Raw genomic sequence first — 16930 nt, 5'->3', positions numbered from 1 at the left:
TTTTTGTACAAAGTTCAGTAACTGCACCTTTGTTAAATATAAATAATGGTTCAAGAGCATGCACATATCATTGAGAAAGTATTTATACAAAGGAAATAGGTAGCAGTCCTGTAGAAGCGCTTGAAATTCTATCTCTTGGACTTTCACATGGATTCCACTGCCTATTGACATTAAAATAAGAAAAGAAACCTATATGCAGAAAGAAGGTTGTATTCACATTAACATTCATGAAGGCTGAGCTGCTTGAGTCCTACACATCCAGTCGGGAAAATATCCTTTGTCTACTGATGAGAAAATGTCTCAGTGATAAATGGTTACAGACAGGGGTGTCAGAAGGGCAACAGCACACAGAACAGCTCCGACAAACTTAAAAAACATTTTTTTTTTTTTTTTAAGTCTTCTACTCCAGTTCTTCTTCTTGCATTGTGGAGCACAGTGCCTATCTTCAGAAATAAAAGAAAAAAGATTGCAATGCAGAATTCCTAACCTTTACTGAGGCACTTCCCAGAAAACAGAAAACATAATCTTTGAAAATAATCTAAAACAAAGCCTCGAAGACTTCATCATGCATAAATATTCAGACATTCCTCAAAGAAGTACACTGCACCCTGCCTGTTTGGGTCTAAAATTTATATTGTCATAAGAACAGCCTGATCGTCAAAGTGTAAAGTCTAACGTCAACACTGGGAGACATTACGCACATCATTAAAAACGCTTTACACTTATTCACATAAATGCAAACACGTTATCACACTCATTCAGTAAATTTCTGAGAAGCACCATGTATGATGTCATGAGTTTGTCATTTAACAAACTAAAATCTTATTGACTCCAAAACAAACGTGGTAGGCTTTCAGTTAATTTTCAAAACAAACTAAAATTGCAATTTGTAAACAGCCTTGTCTCATTGAGAAAAGGAAGCCTGAAATCCCGGGGCTCGAGGGCAAACATTTTCCGGGGCTTAACTCTAGGTGGCTCACTTTCCTCATCTAAGAATATAAAGGCTGAAACAATTGTCCTCTGCCGCCCAAGGGTTTTTTCCCTCCAGTATTTTGTCTTTTCTGCAGGAGTCGAGAGGATTCAGTACGAAGAAGCATGGAATAATTTAAAACATGGATGTCAATGCTTAGGGGCGTCCTTCCCCACACCACACAAACCTTCAGAGGCAAAGAGGAAATGCACAGCAGCCCCGGACAAACCCTCACAAACCGTCAGTACCGCCCCCCTCAGTGTTTTCCAGCCGGTCTTTGCCAACGCGGTACGAATGAAACAGACGACTACACGCTGTCCGCCCAAATAGCTGGATTAGCCTGCGGACTTGGCCCCGGAGCGTTTATGCACTGGGGAAAATGAAGGGGCGGGGCCGAAGGGGAGGAGTCAGGGGCAGGGCTGGAACCTGCACCCGACTCCCGGGCTACAGCGGAATCCCTGCGCCTGCGCGCCGGCGTCGGCCTGCGGTTAGGGAGTCCCGGGTTCTTGGGCTCGCCCTCGCGCCCCCGCCCTCCTCCTCCTCCCGGTCTCTTCCCACCTCCGCCCACTTGACGCGATGACGCACGGCAGGTTTGCGGACGTGGCGGCGGCGCACGGCACGAAAGGCGGAGACGTTGGCGGCGGCGGCGGCGGCGACGGTGGAGGAGGACAGGGGCAGTCAGAGACTGAGGCTCGGCCATGAACTGGCCCGGGACCGCGGCGGCGGCGGCGGACCTGGTGGCCGTCTCCTCGTTAAGTCCCCCCTGCTAACGGGACAGGTAAAGATGGCGGCCAGAGGTGGGTGAGGGGGTGGGAGGTGGCCGAGTCCGGCCGGCGGCGTTGGGGCCCGGACTGCCCCTTCGCTGGAGGCGGCGCGGACCCAGCGGCCGCAGATGTGGCGGGCCGGCTGTCGGGGGTTCGGACCCCGGCCCCGCTTGGAAGAGACTCCGAGGCAGCGGAGACCTTCGAGACCAGCTCCACCAAAGCCCCTTGTTACACTCTCGGGGAAACTGAGGCTCGGAGGAAAGGCTCCTCCCTGCCCGAATCCCTGAGCATCGCGTTTCCCGACTAGACACGCTACCTTTCTCCCACAACCTCGTGTTTGTGTTGAATATTCGTTGACAGCAGCTGGTCCACATCGTCCCAAGTGCGATGACAACATAGGGATCTGAGGTTTGATCATCGCTAGGTGTAACAGAAAAAAAAACTAGACGTGTGGAAAGCAGGAGGAGGGAAGTTAAGTTTCTAGAAACTCGGTTGGCCCTGAGAAAACACTCTCTCTGATACTGTCCCAGTGCTGAAGTAGCTTGAGACCTGTGGCCCTTTTAATTGCTACTTGCTTAAGGAACGTCAAAGTGAAAACACCCAACAACATTTATAGAGCACGTAGGCATTGGGGAAATAATTTTCAGTTACCGAATGAGCTGATGAGTACTTTAACATGGGGTCCATTGGGTGTCTTGTAATCTACGTAGCATGCAGGCTTGTTTTAGTTTTCTGAAGGAGGCACTTGTGCTTTCTGTCCTGCCCTAAGAGAATTGTAACAGGTGGCGCGAATTGAGCCAGATGACTTCACTACTGTGTACTTTGTAATCTTTTATATAGTTGGCTCAGATAATTATATGCCAGGGCCAGAGTCTAGCTTTTCATGTCAGTTAGGGACACAACCAACTCTTGATTATTCAGAAACAAACGATCCAGTTTGTGATATTCTACTGCCTGCGTTACTTCAGTACAAGGGGAGTGAAGAGATGGTGAGACAGATACTGTTTCGCAGTGTATCATGGAGTCGCTGCTGCTAAGTCGCTTCAGTCGTGTCCGACTCTCTGCGACCCTATGGACTGTAGCCCGCCAGGCTCCTCTGTGCCTGGGATTCTCCAGGCAAGAATACCAGAGTGGGTTGCCATGCCCTCTTCCCGGGGATCTTCCCGACCAGTGGATCAAACCTGCATCTCTTAGGTCTTCCGCATTGGCAGAGAGGTTCTTTACCACTGGCGCCACCTGTGTAGCACATACTATGGAGAGACGTTGATAATAGTATCTAAAATGGCTGTTGTGCCTTGCTCAGTGAATTTCAGCAGTACTAAGCCACTTGGGGATTCTAAGAACAAATTATCAGGAGAAAAAGTCTAAAGTTGGCAGCATAACTGAGTTATAGTATCAGTTCAGTTCAGTCGCTCAGTCGTGTCCGACTCTCTGCGACCCTATGAATCGCAGCACGCCAAGCCTCCCTGTCCATCACCAACTCCCGGAGTTCACTCAGACTCACGTCCATCAAGTCGGTGATGCCATCCAGCCATCTCATCCTCTGTCGTCCCCCTTTCCTCCTGCCACCAATCCCTATAACCAAGTGTAAATTGCTGTATATTAAGTGGTTCATAACTTGTAAAACTTTTTGAGAATATGAAAACAATGAATATTATCCCCAGAAAAGTGTGCATATGTATACAGTTTTGCCTAGGAATCCACAGTATTCAGATATTTCCTAGATTAAAGACAGTATTGAAAGACTTAAAAAAGTGGAAATAAAACTATTATCTGTTTTAGGTGAAGGTGAGATACTCTTTCAACTTCTTTGAGAACAAAATAAAAATAAAGCATCCTTAATTTATTATGATATTAAAACAAGTTTCATCTTTAACCTTGTTAGAGTTGTCACTTGTTAGAATTCCTTGAAGGAATAGATGTGATTTTAAAACTGCTTTTGAGATGTAAAATGTGGGTAGGTTTCTGTAGTTTGGTGGCTGCTGAGTCAGTTTATGGTAGTAAATAATGTAGCTGTACAGGTGAAATAATCGACTTAATATGTAGCTATTAGTTACTTATTGAGTAGAAACTTGAATTTTTAAAGCATTACCATATTGCCATAAGAGCAGGGACAGAAACTGGTTTTCTGGGGTTGGATTCAATGATATGAAATAGTTATCAAAATTTTCTAAGTATGTCCCAACATAGTAGATGATTTATTGTATATATTACAAATTCAGACTTTTGGAGTTGGTCTTTTCTGATTTTTTTCTTTTCCACCTGGTGCTTGTCCATAGTATTCACAACTGCCTTTGGGGAATCATTTAGTCTTGGCTTTCATTGCACAGCATTTTCATGATTTCCTCCTCCTCTGATTACTTATTTTCCCTCTTTGCAGGCTGATCTTCCTTCATCTAGATACTAAATGTAGCAGTTCTCTAAGGGTCCGCATTGGACCCACTTTTCTTATTCTGCACCCTCTCTCTCCAGGTAATCTTATCTATACAGCTTCAGTTTACACCTATGTGCAGGCGAGTCATGAATTATGTCACTCAGACCTTTCTGAATTTGACCACATAGTCCACTTGACTATTTGACATTCTTTTTGGTTATCTTAAAGCAATTTATAATCAAAGTCACCCACCCTCACCCCATGCCCTTCCAGTGTTCCAAATCTTAGTGAATGGCACCAACGTTTACTCAGGGACACAAATCAGAAATCTTGGTGTGACCTTTAACTAATTTCTTTTCTTCGTATCTGAGCCACATTGTTAAGCCCTAAGTATTTTACCTTCCAAATTCCTTTTACTACTTCTCTACTCTCTTTCACAATTATTAAAAATAATCTATCCTTCCTTATGTGAATAATTAATATGAAGCTAAAACCGTGAGTGTGGAATTGGTTTATGTTCTTGTTTTTTGTTTTTAACACTGATAGACTTTGGTGGGGGAGGGTCTGGTTGCCACCTGGGATCCCACTCTCCTAACATAGGTAAGAAGGGATTTAGAAACCTTTGGGCAGTGTCTATATTCTGGGGCCCCAGGGTAGGAAGGGGGTAATTGCTGGGTGGCCTGGAGGTGGGGAGGCAGAGCCCTTGCCACCTGCGTGCCCACATCCACCCTGAATATGATGGTGGGGTGAGATGCTCTGGGAGGGATGAGGAAGTCCCCAGGCTAGGGCCAAGTTGGCAACAGGGGTTGTGGCAGGTAGCCACAGCTTCAGCAGCACTAGGTACCATAGTTACACGGCATCTTGTTGCTGGCATCGTCAGTGGTGACTTGTAGTCATACATGAGCTCCTCACCACGCAGGAAGCAATGCAGGGTAGGTAAAGTTGATGATGTGCCCCTAGCCCTCCACGTGGATGACTCGAGAAAGCAGTTGGGTTCACAGGAGTGGTTGATGACGCAGACACCATTGCCATACATCGTGGCACGCCTGTGTCAAAGTCATCCATTCAGAACATGTAGCACCAAATGCCCCTCCCATTGGAGAATTTCTCCCACCTACTCTTTTTTAATGAGAATAGGTCAGCTTGATGAAGGTGAGTTGTGAGTGAGTACACTTAAGTGAGCTCTCATCTCAGTCTTAAATTGTCTTTTCTGTAGTATAAGTGAATCAGATCAGATCAGATCGGTCACTCAGTCATGTCTGACTCTTTGCGACCCCATGAATCGCAGCACGCCAGGCCTCCCTGTCCATTACAAACTCCCAGAGTTCACTCAGACTCACGTCCATCGAGTCAGTGATGCCATCCAGCCATCTCATCCTCTGTCATCCCCTTCTCCTCTTGCCCCCAAGCCCTCCCAGCATCAGAGTCTTTTCCAATGAGTCAGTTCTTCGCATGAGGTGGCCAAAGTACTGGAGTTTCAGCTTTAGCATCATTCCTTCCAAAGAAATCAGAATGGACTGGTTGGACCTCCTTGCAGTCCAAGGGACTCTCAAGAGTCTTCTCCAATACCACAGTTCAAAAGCATCAATTCTCCAGCACTCAGCCTTCTTCACAGTCCAACTCTCACATCCATACATGACCACAGGAAAAACCATAGCCTTAACTAGACAGACCTTTGTTGGCAAAGTAATGTCTCTGCTTTTGAATATGCTATCTAGGTTGGTCATAACCTTCCTTCCAAGGAGTAAGCGTCTTTTAATTTCATGGTTGCAGTCACCATCTGCAGTGATTTTGGAGCCCAGAAAAATAAAGTCTGACACTGTTTCCCCATCTATTTCCCATGAAGTGATGGGACCGGATGCCATGATCTTCGTTTTCTGAATGTTGAGCTTTAAGCCAACTTTTTCACTCTCCACTTTCACTTTCATCAAGAGGCTTTTTAGTTCCTCTTCACTTTCTGCCATAAAGGTGGTGTCATCTGCATATCTGAGGTTATTGATATTTCTCCTGGCAGTCTTGATTCCAGCTTGTGTTTCTTCCAGTCCAGCGTTTCTCATGATGTACTCTGCATATAAGTTAAATAAACGGGGTCTGTTCACAGTCTCTATGAACTATAAGTTTAGTTTCATGGGAGCTTTGGTAAGCTAAAAGTTTGATGAAAAGCTGCCAGGGAAGAAAAATCTCGGGAGGGAAGAAAAATCTCGGGGGGGAAGAAAAATCCCTGGTTGAGAGCAAAATCATGACCTGTATAGATGGCACATATTGTACTAAGTATAAATACTGAAATTAGCCTGATCCAGGGAAGTGGGAGGGGAGTCCAAAAGATAGTTCAGTCTCATGGAACTTAAAACTCAGGGCAACTCAGAAAGTTTGGGGTTTATAAAAGTGTGTATATATGTAAAAACTATATTTTGATTCCATCAGATCTATAAATTATATATGTGATCACACGTTTTTAAGATATGTGATCTTAAAATTATTTCTTATATTTTCTTCACATACTCAGCATGGGGAAACTTATTTTGACCTAAAAAAATACAGCAATTTGCCCTTATTAAAATGTAAGCATCACTGTTTTGTGACAAACAATCTGAAAGAATGGATTACCTCTTCCATCCCATTGTCTCCATTGCCAGATATGCTCATTGTTCTTCAACAGCTACAAAACTTGAACCTAAGTTTTTAAATAACTCAAACCATTCTTTAAAAAACAAAATATAGAGTGTCTTGAATATAAGATTCATGTAAATCAGTCAAATGGGTCAGCTACATTCCACAGTTTTCTCTGCCTTCTTTCCCCACCAGATTTGGACATGGCTGGGAGGCATCAGAATCGTAGTTTTCCTCTTCCAGGAATTCATTCAAGTGCTCAAGTACATGCATTTGGAAATTGTGCAGACAGTGATATGTTGGAGGAAGATGCTGAAGTGTATGAGCTTCGATCCCGAGGAAAAGAAAAAATCCGAAGAAGTACATCAAAAGATAGACTTGATGACATTATAGTGTTAACAAAAGATATACAGGAAGGAGACACTTTAAATGCAATAGCCCTTCAGTACTGTTGTACGGTAAGTTTTAATCTGACTGCATAATGCAGCCCCAGATACACCATTTGTTCATAGTACAAGTTGGAGTAAAGTCTGTGCCCTTTTATCTTCGTTCCTCCACCCCCTACTTTTTTTCCTCTTTCCACAGAAATCTCTTATCCTGTTGGTGGATGTTAACTTCTTAAATTTTAAGTGAACACTTGAATTCTGTTTATTTCTAAGTCATGATTCTGTTTTCAGATTGAAAACACTGAAATGTATTTATTTTTCTCCTTATTCAAGTTGTAAGAGAATGTAGAAATATATGAGAAAAATATTTTTCCTGTCCCAATTTCCTAAGATAACACACACTGGTGTATCTCTTTCCATACCTTCTCTCAGGGGAGATGTATATGTATGTGGTGATGTTTTTAAAATTGGTTTATATTATCCATGTTACTGTGTAAGTTGCCTCTTTTTCATTTCTTAGTATATCATGGACATCCCTCATAGCCATATAGGTCTGACTATGGTATATAGCTTACGATGTTCCATACTATGGATATACCACAGTTATTAAATTGTTCTCTTATTCATGGGTAGTCAGGATTTCCTCCATGTTTTGCATTGGGCAGTGAATGTCGTCACTAACTAATACCTTTGTTTCTGTGAAATACATTCTCTTAAGAGGGATTTATAGAGGAAAGGTATATTTTTTATTTTACTAGGTATTAAGTTCTGTTTAAATTCATTTTATATCTGTGTCATGTCCATCTTGCATCCATAACATGGAATCTGTTTTCATGTAAACATGTTTAAATTCTTTGTTATCAAAGTTTTTATTCTTAGGCTCCCAAAAGAATTTTGAAATGTACTATGTAACATCTCGCACATTTTAAAGTGAACATCTTAAATACATCATGACTTAAAATTGTTTCAAAGAATTTAATTTCCAGAATGTTGTCAATATTGATATTTAAAAATAAGACTATTAGAATATTCTTTAAATGTATGCATGGAATTCTAAATACCACCAGGATTTGCTACCTAAAATCATTCATTTAAAATACACGAGCTGTCTTTTTAGTAGCATGAAATTTTATATATTCCTTTTTCTCCTTGATTAATATTTTCATTCTCCCCCTCAAAATCTTTCATAGTGTAAAATATATTTATGCTTGAGAACCTTTATTGATTACCTGTCACACATATATTGATAAATTTATATAAATTATGATAAATTTATATATATATTTAAATTTAATTTTATAAAGTTTCCTACGACCATGATGTTCTATGTGTTATTTTTTATAAATAAGTACTGCAGTTATTCACGATTGATCAAAACAAATATTACACATTTTAATTTAAACATTTAATAAAATATTTTCTTGAAATGCATTTCTTGATGGAGTAAGAAAAGCTGGGTTTGGGGTTTTTTGTGATTTGTTCATGTATGGGAACATTTATTGTTAAATCAGAAAATGATATGATTTCATTCTTTAATGCAGATAAAATTGTTAATATGTATTCTGTAGAGAAATAAGACCATGGAGAAATCAACCTTAGAAGGTTGTTAATGGAAAGTAATCAAGACTTTTAAGATTGGGACAAGGCTAAAAATATCAACATGGAGATCCAAGAGAAGAATATGGTCTAGTCGTTTTATTAGAGAAAGACAGCAGTTTTCTAGAGCCTAGAAAGTTTTCTTAGAAAAAGAGAAATCTGAAATGCCATCTGAATGATTTAAAAATAGGTCATATTTTTAATCAGGGAGGTTTTGAAAAGAACAAAGTATTTCAGACATGACAGTGAAGTAGAAAAGATAGCAAGGAGGTATAAACAGACAACAGAGGAAGTTTATTAGGTGTGTCAGAAATGAGTGACACAGACTAGGATACTGTGCTTTAAGATAATTGAGGAAAAGTGTGCTATATAGTAAGAACATCATTTTAAGGTTTTAAAGAGTGCTGCAAAATGGGGGTAGGGTGGGGCAGGGAGAACCTGCTGGTGAATTAGAGGGAATCCAAGAAAGAGGTTATTGGAATATGCAATGAATATAAGTGCGTGGGCTAAAATACTTACAGCAAGGATAGAGAAGAAGCTGATAGAAAATGTATTAGGGGCAATCACAAGATGTGTCTGCTGTTTCCTTAATTAAATGTAGAGTGATGAAAGGCAGTTAGCTTAACAGAGAAGATGGCATTGTCCATAGTAATGGGAAAATTGATAAAGCGGAGTTAGGAGTTAAACAGTGCTCTGTTTGACAGAAAAAACGATTGGGGAAAAAAACGATTAATCTTACAAAAAGGATTTATCATTTAAAAATTATGGAAGTTAGTGCCATATTCTGCTTATAAATATTCAACCTTAGGAATTATTAAAACATGCCTGTTATAAAACAGTGATAAGAGGAATAAAAAGTTCAGGGTTGGAATCTTAAATGTAACCAAGGAAGTTAGCATAACAGAGAAAACATTATAGGGGTATTTAGAGAGGTAGAGGCTAAATCTTGGAAGCAAGGTTCAGAAAGATTGCTGAGTAGGTATTAGTTGGAATGTACAATACCAAACAAAAGAGCATTTAAAGAGAATAGGGTCAGGCTTTCATGTTGTCAGTGAATCCTCATTTGTTTTAAAAAAGATTCCTAAGGTAGTAAAATGACGAAGCACCCTTTAACATTACACTGTCATCTCCTCTCTCTTTTCCTTCCACACATACACGTCAAAGGAATTCACTTTTTCTCATTCTGCATCACACTGGATCAGTAATATGCAATTAATCCAGGTCACTACTGCCTCTTAAAAACCCTCTTTGACAACCTGGATTCTGCAGGTTTCTGATTTTCCTACTGTTAAAGTTTAATATGAGCTAACACTTGCATAATATATGTGTTTCACTATAGATGTTCTTTGGACATTTTAATACATTAATCTTCACAGTAACCGTATGTGGTAGGTAGTATTATTACGGTCATTTTACATATGTGAAACTGATTTGCAGAGAGGTTAAACAACCTGCCCCAAATCATAACAGCTAGAAAGTGTCAAGGTCATGCTTCAAATGCAAGTGACCTGTGCTTTTAACCACTATCATATAGTGCTTTCCTGGCTACTGTTTCTCAGTCTGTTTTGTGGCTTTCTCTTACTCAGCACGCACCTCAAATGTTGGCATTCCTCAGGGATCTTGGCATTCCTCAGGGATCTTTGCTGTGTTGCCTTCTTCTAGCAAATCTATCTACTCTTGTGACTTCAATTATCATTTCTGCTGGTAATCCACAAATCTCTCTCTTTCGCTGGATCATTCTTCTGAATTTCAGACATTGATCTCTTAACTGCCTTTTGGACATCCTCCACTTTCATATTTCAGGCACCTCAAAGTCAACACGTGTGAAATCTGTGTTCATTCTCTCTTCCGTATCTTAATGAGGGACATGATTATCCATTGTTGGCCATGTCAGAAATCTAAGTTTTATCCTAGATTTACTTTAACTTCTCTGACATCAATCAGGTGATAAATGATCAGGGCTTAGTTTACAGCTTTGATGAACTAATAATTTAAAAGTAGTTGGAGAGCCTGGCATAGTGATTGGTAGCCTGAGAAATACTCCCTTACTCTTGCCATTGTTGGCAGGTGGATAGGATATATAGACAGGTTGAGGACTATATAAAATATACAAGGAAAGCCTATAAAAATGACTGATTTTGGGAGGAGCTGAATAATGCATTTACAGCAAGAAGTTTGGGGGGAAATGGCTTCAGAAAACAAATGGAGATAAATTATCACTTTATTAATTCCAACATGTATTTTTAAAAATAAAATATTTTAACATCTTTAAAATTAGAATGGTGGCATCTTCAATATTTGGTGGAGTTTTTTTTACCTTTATGATGCATAGAATAATGGGACATCCTAAGAGTGGATGGCATCTTAGTTTTGATAAAACATGGTACTTTTATTGGGTTAAGTTGACATTTGCCTATACTCTAACTGCCACATAAGAAGAACTTAAGTCTGTAATCCTTCCTTCACAAATTGTTTACAAGCAGCAGAGTGTGATATTTGTACAGGATGTGCAAAGAGAAATATCAAAAGATCCTAGAATCTATTTAACTAGAATTAGTGTTAACAATATATGGGTTGATGTTAGAATATAATTGGTGATTTCTTAAGACTGGTAGATCAAGAGTGGTGTAGAACTGTTATCCACAAATAAAATCTCTCTGGATGTGATAACTCAGTACTTCCAATACTAAGCTCATTTTTTCCCCTCTAAAAGTAACTGGGATGAATGAATTGTTACTACTTTTATTTTGATTCAGAATTTAGTTTAATGTTGTTTTTTTTTTTTCTTACAGGTAGCAGATATCAAGAGGGTTAACAATCTCATCAGTGACCAAGACTTTTTTGCCCTTAGGTCTATCAAAATTCCAGTAAAAAAGTTTAGTTCATTGACTGAAACACTTTATCCTCCAAAAGGAAGACAGGCTTCACGTCCTTCAACTGTTCAGTACCTTCCAGAACAACAGGAAGTTTTGTCAGCTAATGACTCTCTTTCTTCCACCGAGTCAGCTGGTAGCTTTCTAAAAGAAGTAGACCGAGACATCGAACAAATAGTAAAATGTACAGACACCAAAAGAGAGAACCTTAATGAGGTGGTGTCTGCTTTGACAGCACAACAGGTCCGTTTTGAACCTGACAACAAAAACATTCAACGGAAGGATCCTTACTATGGAGCAGACTGGGGAATAGGGTGGTGGACAGCTGTAGTGATAATGCTGATAGTAGGCATAATAACACCAGTGTTTTATTTGCTGTATTATGAAATTTTAGCTAAGGTGGATGTCAGTCACCATTCAACGGTGGATTCTTCACATTTGCATTCAGGAGTCACACCCCCATCACAGCAGAGAGAAATGGAAAATGGAATTGCTCCAACTAAAGGAATACCCTTTGGTCCACAAGATGATCGTAAACTATATAATCAAGATTCTCAGTTACCTGCTGCTCAACACAAAACATAGCAGTTAGTTCACAATTACGGTTACCAATCACATGTGCATTTGGAACTTGGTCAATCAGTTACAGTCAGTAACCACTTCAAAGGCAGAATTTAGACTGAAGATGCTTTGTTTTTCACCTTTTGTTGTTATTTGGAGCCACTTACAAATGGGTTGAGTATAAAATCCTTACAGTTGCTAGTTGTTGATATTGAAAGCAGTGAATCTGTGTATCTGTTGTATCAATGCTTAAAGCAGAAATGAATTTGAATGTGTGTCTAGGAAGTTCTTGAAAAATGCATCTTTTTCTTAGTCAAGACTGGTTATCTTTAAATTTTATTTTTAAAGTATTTTTGTTTTGAGGTTATTAGTAATACATTTATTAAGCAAATAATGATAGCATCAGATGTCTGCAGCTGATGAAAATTTTAATACTGTGAGCCATCAAGATGTTCAGTTGCAAGAAAGTCTAATTCTAAAATTATTTGATAGCACTTAAAATTCTATTTTGAAGTTTTAAAAAAGCATTTAGTTCATACACTATGAAAGCATAAGTAGAACAGAAATGGGAAAGTTATCTATAATGTCTGTAATAGAGGGTGAGATATATTATTATTAAACCCCCCAAATAATGTGTTACTGTTGGGAAGTTGCCATTTGGTCACTAGAACACTGGATTATGTCAGGACGTAAAAGTTATCTTTATCTCTTAAAGAATGCTGCCACTGCTTCTGTTTTTTAAGTAATTTTATTTGCCTCTGATATTTGAAAGCACTTTTGTTCTTCTTTGATGAAAGTGTTACACATGTACAGATTACCATTATTTAGCAAATATTTCCTTACATACTGTGATAAGTTGTTGCTGTATTACATGTAATAACATGCCTTAATTACATTTAATGCCTTATATAATTTTTAGAATTAAGCATTGTTTTAGATAGTCCAATAGGATTCATAACATAGGCTGTATAAAATTAGCCTCCACCTTCACTATCAAGCACAAGTTAATGGGATGAAAACATTTTCAGTCTCTCTCTGAGGTCTGTTGCAGAAAAGCAGGGGTAAAGAGACCATTAGCATTAGCAGTAACAGACATATTGCTTTATTGATCCCTTAGCCTCTAGAGTTTTTCAAAGAGAAAATGTTCAACTTAGATCCTTTTTCCCTGAATTAGAGCATCTCTGGGGAACAGAGGCCAGAGATGTATGGTTTGGTCAGAAAGAAGGGGTTTATAGGGCCACATTTTAAGATCTACTGTGCCATCAGACAGACTCTGGCTAAATTGCATTTGCATATTGATTCTATGATTTAATTTTTTAAAGTATGTGTTTTTAAAATGTTATCAAAATAATTCATTAGAAGCAAGATTTGGTAGAGTCTGGCTTGCCTGTTTTGTGTATAATAAAGTAGGTACCTTAAGATACATAACACCACCTCATTTTCTGGGCATTATTTCCTAACTTTTAATGTTTAAGCTTTTTGACCAGTTGTTTTGTATTTCAGATTTCAATCTGGATACAAAGTGAGGTGAACAAAATATATATATATATATATATATATATATATATATATGCTTAATGAGGCTTAATGTACTTTCAGGAGCAATGTGTCAGAGAAAGATAGGACAAAGAAGTCAAACATTAAAGCCCTTCCATATATATATCAGAGGGCCTTAGATGATTACCAGAAAGCATTAATATGGAAGTCTGTAGCAAATTGATTTTTTGAGTGACTCTATTAGTTTGAGATTTAAAAAATTGTTTTAATGTGCCTTGGGCATCTTTCTAATTTATGCTCAGTGTTAACTTGGTCAGTTTACATTGTATTTATTAAGCCTGCTGCAAATCAAGTTTTAGGGAAGAAAATAAAAGATTATTTTAGGATAGAATGGGCTAGATGGCCTTTGAAGAACTTTGTTTACATCAAATTGATGAAATTTCAGATAGTCAAGGATTCCTTTCTGCTTGTGATACTTGGAAATTGACAAAGAGAAGTCTGATTTCCAAAATCATTAACATTTTAAAAAGTAGGTGTTCTTTGTTGGTTAAAAACATTTTCTGTCTTGCAGAGTGTCCTATTCCTTGAAGGAAGTATAACATATCCTTATGACACAGTTTCCTTTGTCCTTATGTTTGAATTATATATATTATAATTAAAAAATTAAAAATATATTTTTACTTGATTGAATATAGTTTGAATTACATATAATTCTATGTATATGTTATATATAGAGAGAATTCTATATGTTATATATATAGAATTCTAGATTTTAATCCTTGTCATTAAAAAAAATTTCCTAAGCATTTAATAGATAAAATAATTTTAACTTTTAAAAAGTACTAAGTAGTACTACAAAATTTGTAGTAAATGCAGATTACTTTGTAAAACTTAATAAAACAAAAAAGTTATCATTTGATATTGTGGCTTTTGTGTTGAAACCCTTATTTGAATTTACTGAGACTTTACATTAGAAGATACATACACACGTATGTATGTAAAAGTTAACAACTGTGAATCACTGCATTAGGTTCACTTAAAATGTTGGAGTTGCAAGTGTTTAAGAAAAACCTGCTTATTTTTAAAAGGGGTAGTTCTTTCTTAAAGTTTGGGTACAAATGGTTAAGCTTGTTTCAAACAATGGATGGTATTTAAATAATTTTTGCAATCCTATTCCTAGAAAATTATGGGCTTTGTGTCCTTAAAAGATATATTAAGATCAGTTATAGAGTCATTAGGAATTAGAAGACAGTAAAGTTAACTTCTTCAAAAACTTGTATTTTAAAGCTTGTCTTTTTCTGAGCCCTACTTGTTCAGTGGCCTGAAGAGTTCTTTAAATGAACCACTATTCAGTCATTAGTTTTACTAAAATTACCTACTTGGAATATGAAGCATACAATTAATTAGGTTTTCGAAATACCATGAAACAGGATACAGTCAAAGTGTTACAGAGTAAAGGTGGAGTTTTGGGAAGTCTGTATTTAAACGGTACATTATGATGGGAATCATTCTTATTTTGAATTACGTTGCTCAGGAAATCAGTATTTTTCTTCCAAGTATGTGCATATTGCACTGTTGGATCACAGAAATCTGAATGCTTTAATTATGTATGCAAATTATATAAAACTTTTGTATAATGTATTTTATACAAATGCAGCATGGAATTGTAGAATATTATGTTAGCATGTACATCTGTAAAACTGGGTTTTAAAACTTTCTGCCCCTTATTTTTCATATTTTAAAAGATATACAAAATGTAATAAAGTTTCTATTTTATTATTCAATCAAAAAATGGAAGCTGGTTAATTTAATTGAATAAAGCAAATCTTTTCTCCTCCTCTATTTGATAAAAGAGATACTATGTAAGTTAGACTGAATTGCCAAAGATTTACCAATTCAGATTCTCCCTTATATTGAAACAAAATACACTGGATGACTATAGTACATAAGTGAAAGGAAATGAAAACAAATTTCAGATGAACGTTATTTGCAGTGAAAAAGGCCTTACGAGGCATGGAGATTACAGATTGGTCATGTAACAATATGCTCTATTTACATCTAAATTTTATTTTGAAACAAACTTTTTATCTCAAAATACTAATTGTAAGAAATACTAGTAACAAAAATCAGGTATTTGGAGTTATTTAATGGAGAATCTGTGGTGTAAACCTTGGTTTCTTCATTTTTAAAAGCATCTTAATCTTAAAATTGTATTTATAATTTTTCTTATAAAAAGTTACTAACTTCAGAACCTTTAAGCATACTAAAGAAAAGCCCTGATACTGTACATCTGAAAGTGGGGAAGGAAAGGTTAACAAGGTCCAGTAAGTGTCAGCATTCTCTCAATATCCAAATCTCTTTGTTCTTACAGCTTTTCATCACCTAGAGTTTTATTGTTGATGGTTGTTTGTTCAAGAACATCTGATACTGGCATCCTGCTCAACAAATATACAGTTATCGTACTAGTTTGTAAAATAAGTATTAACAAATTAGTTTTCTCAAACATTTCAGTAGGGTCAAAATAAAACAATATAAAACAAAAGGACACAATTTTTTTTTTTTTGCAGGAATTTAATGTGTAAACATACAGAAAAATAAGCATTAGAGCAACAAAACAATTTTGCATCTTATATATAGAAATTTTAAAGACACTTCACCATCAAGTATGAGGCGAATCTCTGCACTAAAGTTTACCTTCTTACAGAATAATTTCACAGTCGTCTTAGATTTTAAGCCAGAAAAATAAGATTGCCACTGTTAAAGCAACCCGCAAATACTTCTTGCCTGTTCTCACAATTAGTCTACTTTAAACTTATAAAAAGATCTTCCCAAGGAGGAAGGCAATGCACTTAATAGACATGGCTGGGCCTCCCCAGCAAATCCTTGCCCACAGTAGGTACTTTACCATCTGCAGGACTAAAATGGTGGCAACAAACTGGAAGCCAGGAAAAAAGATTCCTGTATCTTTGGTGTATTTGCCTGATTCACATGTTATCTTCAGATTCATAAAAAAGGAAGTGTAACAGAACAATAAGATTTGTATAAATTAAATAGTATTTAGCTGTAGTACTAAGGAGTTGAGAGAATAAGAAACATGTAACTTACCAATCCTAAATGACTTGCCCATTACAACTGAAAAGTGAGACTTCTACTCTTAAGTAGATTGCTACTTTAGAGTGTTTCATTCATGTTTTCCATTTATAATCTTTAAAATTTTTCATAAACTCCTTTAAGAAATCACATAGGATCAGCACAATACTGAATAATGGCCCTCACACCCATAGTGAATGATCTGAGAA

General features: G+C 37.5%; 1 protein-coding gene across 2 annotated transcripts; it reads left to right on the top strand.

Moving 5' to 3' along the window:
• Positions 1-1536: 1536 nt before the first annotated feature.
• LYSMD3 (LysM domain containing 3) lies at positions 1537-15473 on the top strand. Of its 2 annotated transcripts, XM_005209730.5 has the most exons (3): positions 1537-1748; positions 6914-7176; positions 11493-15473. In XM_005209730.5, the coding sequence occupies exons 2-3, from the start codon at positions 6922-6924 to the stop codon at positions 12156-12158; spliced, it is 921 nt and encodes a 306-aa protein (XP_005209787.1). In that variant the 5' UTR covers positions 1537-1748; positions 6914-6921; the 3' UTR covers positions 12159-15473. The 2 variants fall into 2 exon arrangements, with proteins under 2 accessions (XP_005209787.1, NP_001179911.1); NM_001192982.1 differs by lacking the exon at positions 1537-1748 and having other exon boundaries at positions 6922-7176; positions 11493-12407.
• Positions 15474-16930: the final 1457 nt, after the last annotated feature.

The sequence above is a fragment of the Bos taurus genome, chromosome 7 (genome assembly GCF_002263795.3).
Source record: "Bos taurus isolate L1 Dominette 01449 registration number 42190680 breed Hereford chromosome 7, ARS-UCD2.0, whole genome shotgun sequence".
NCBI classification, from domain to species: Eukaryota; Metazoa; Chordata; class Mammalia; order Artiodactyla; family Bovidae; genus Bos; species Bos taurus.
This window is presented reverse-complemented; position numbering and strand designations above follow the sequence as displayed.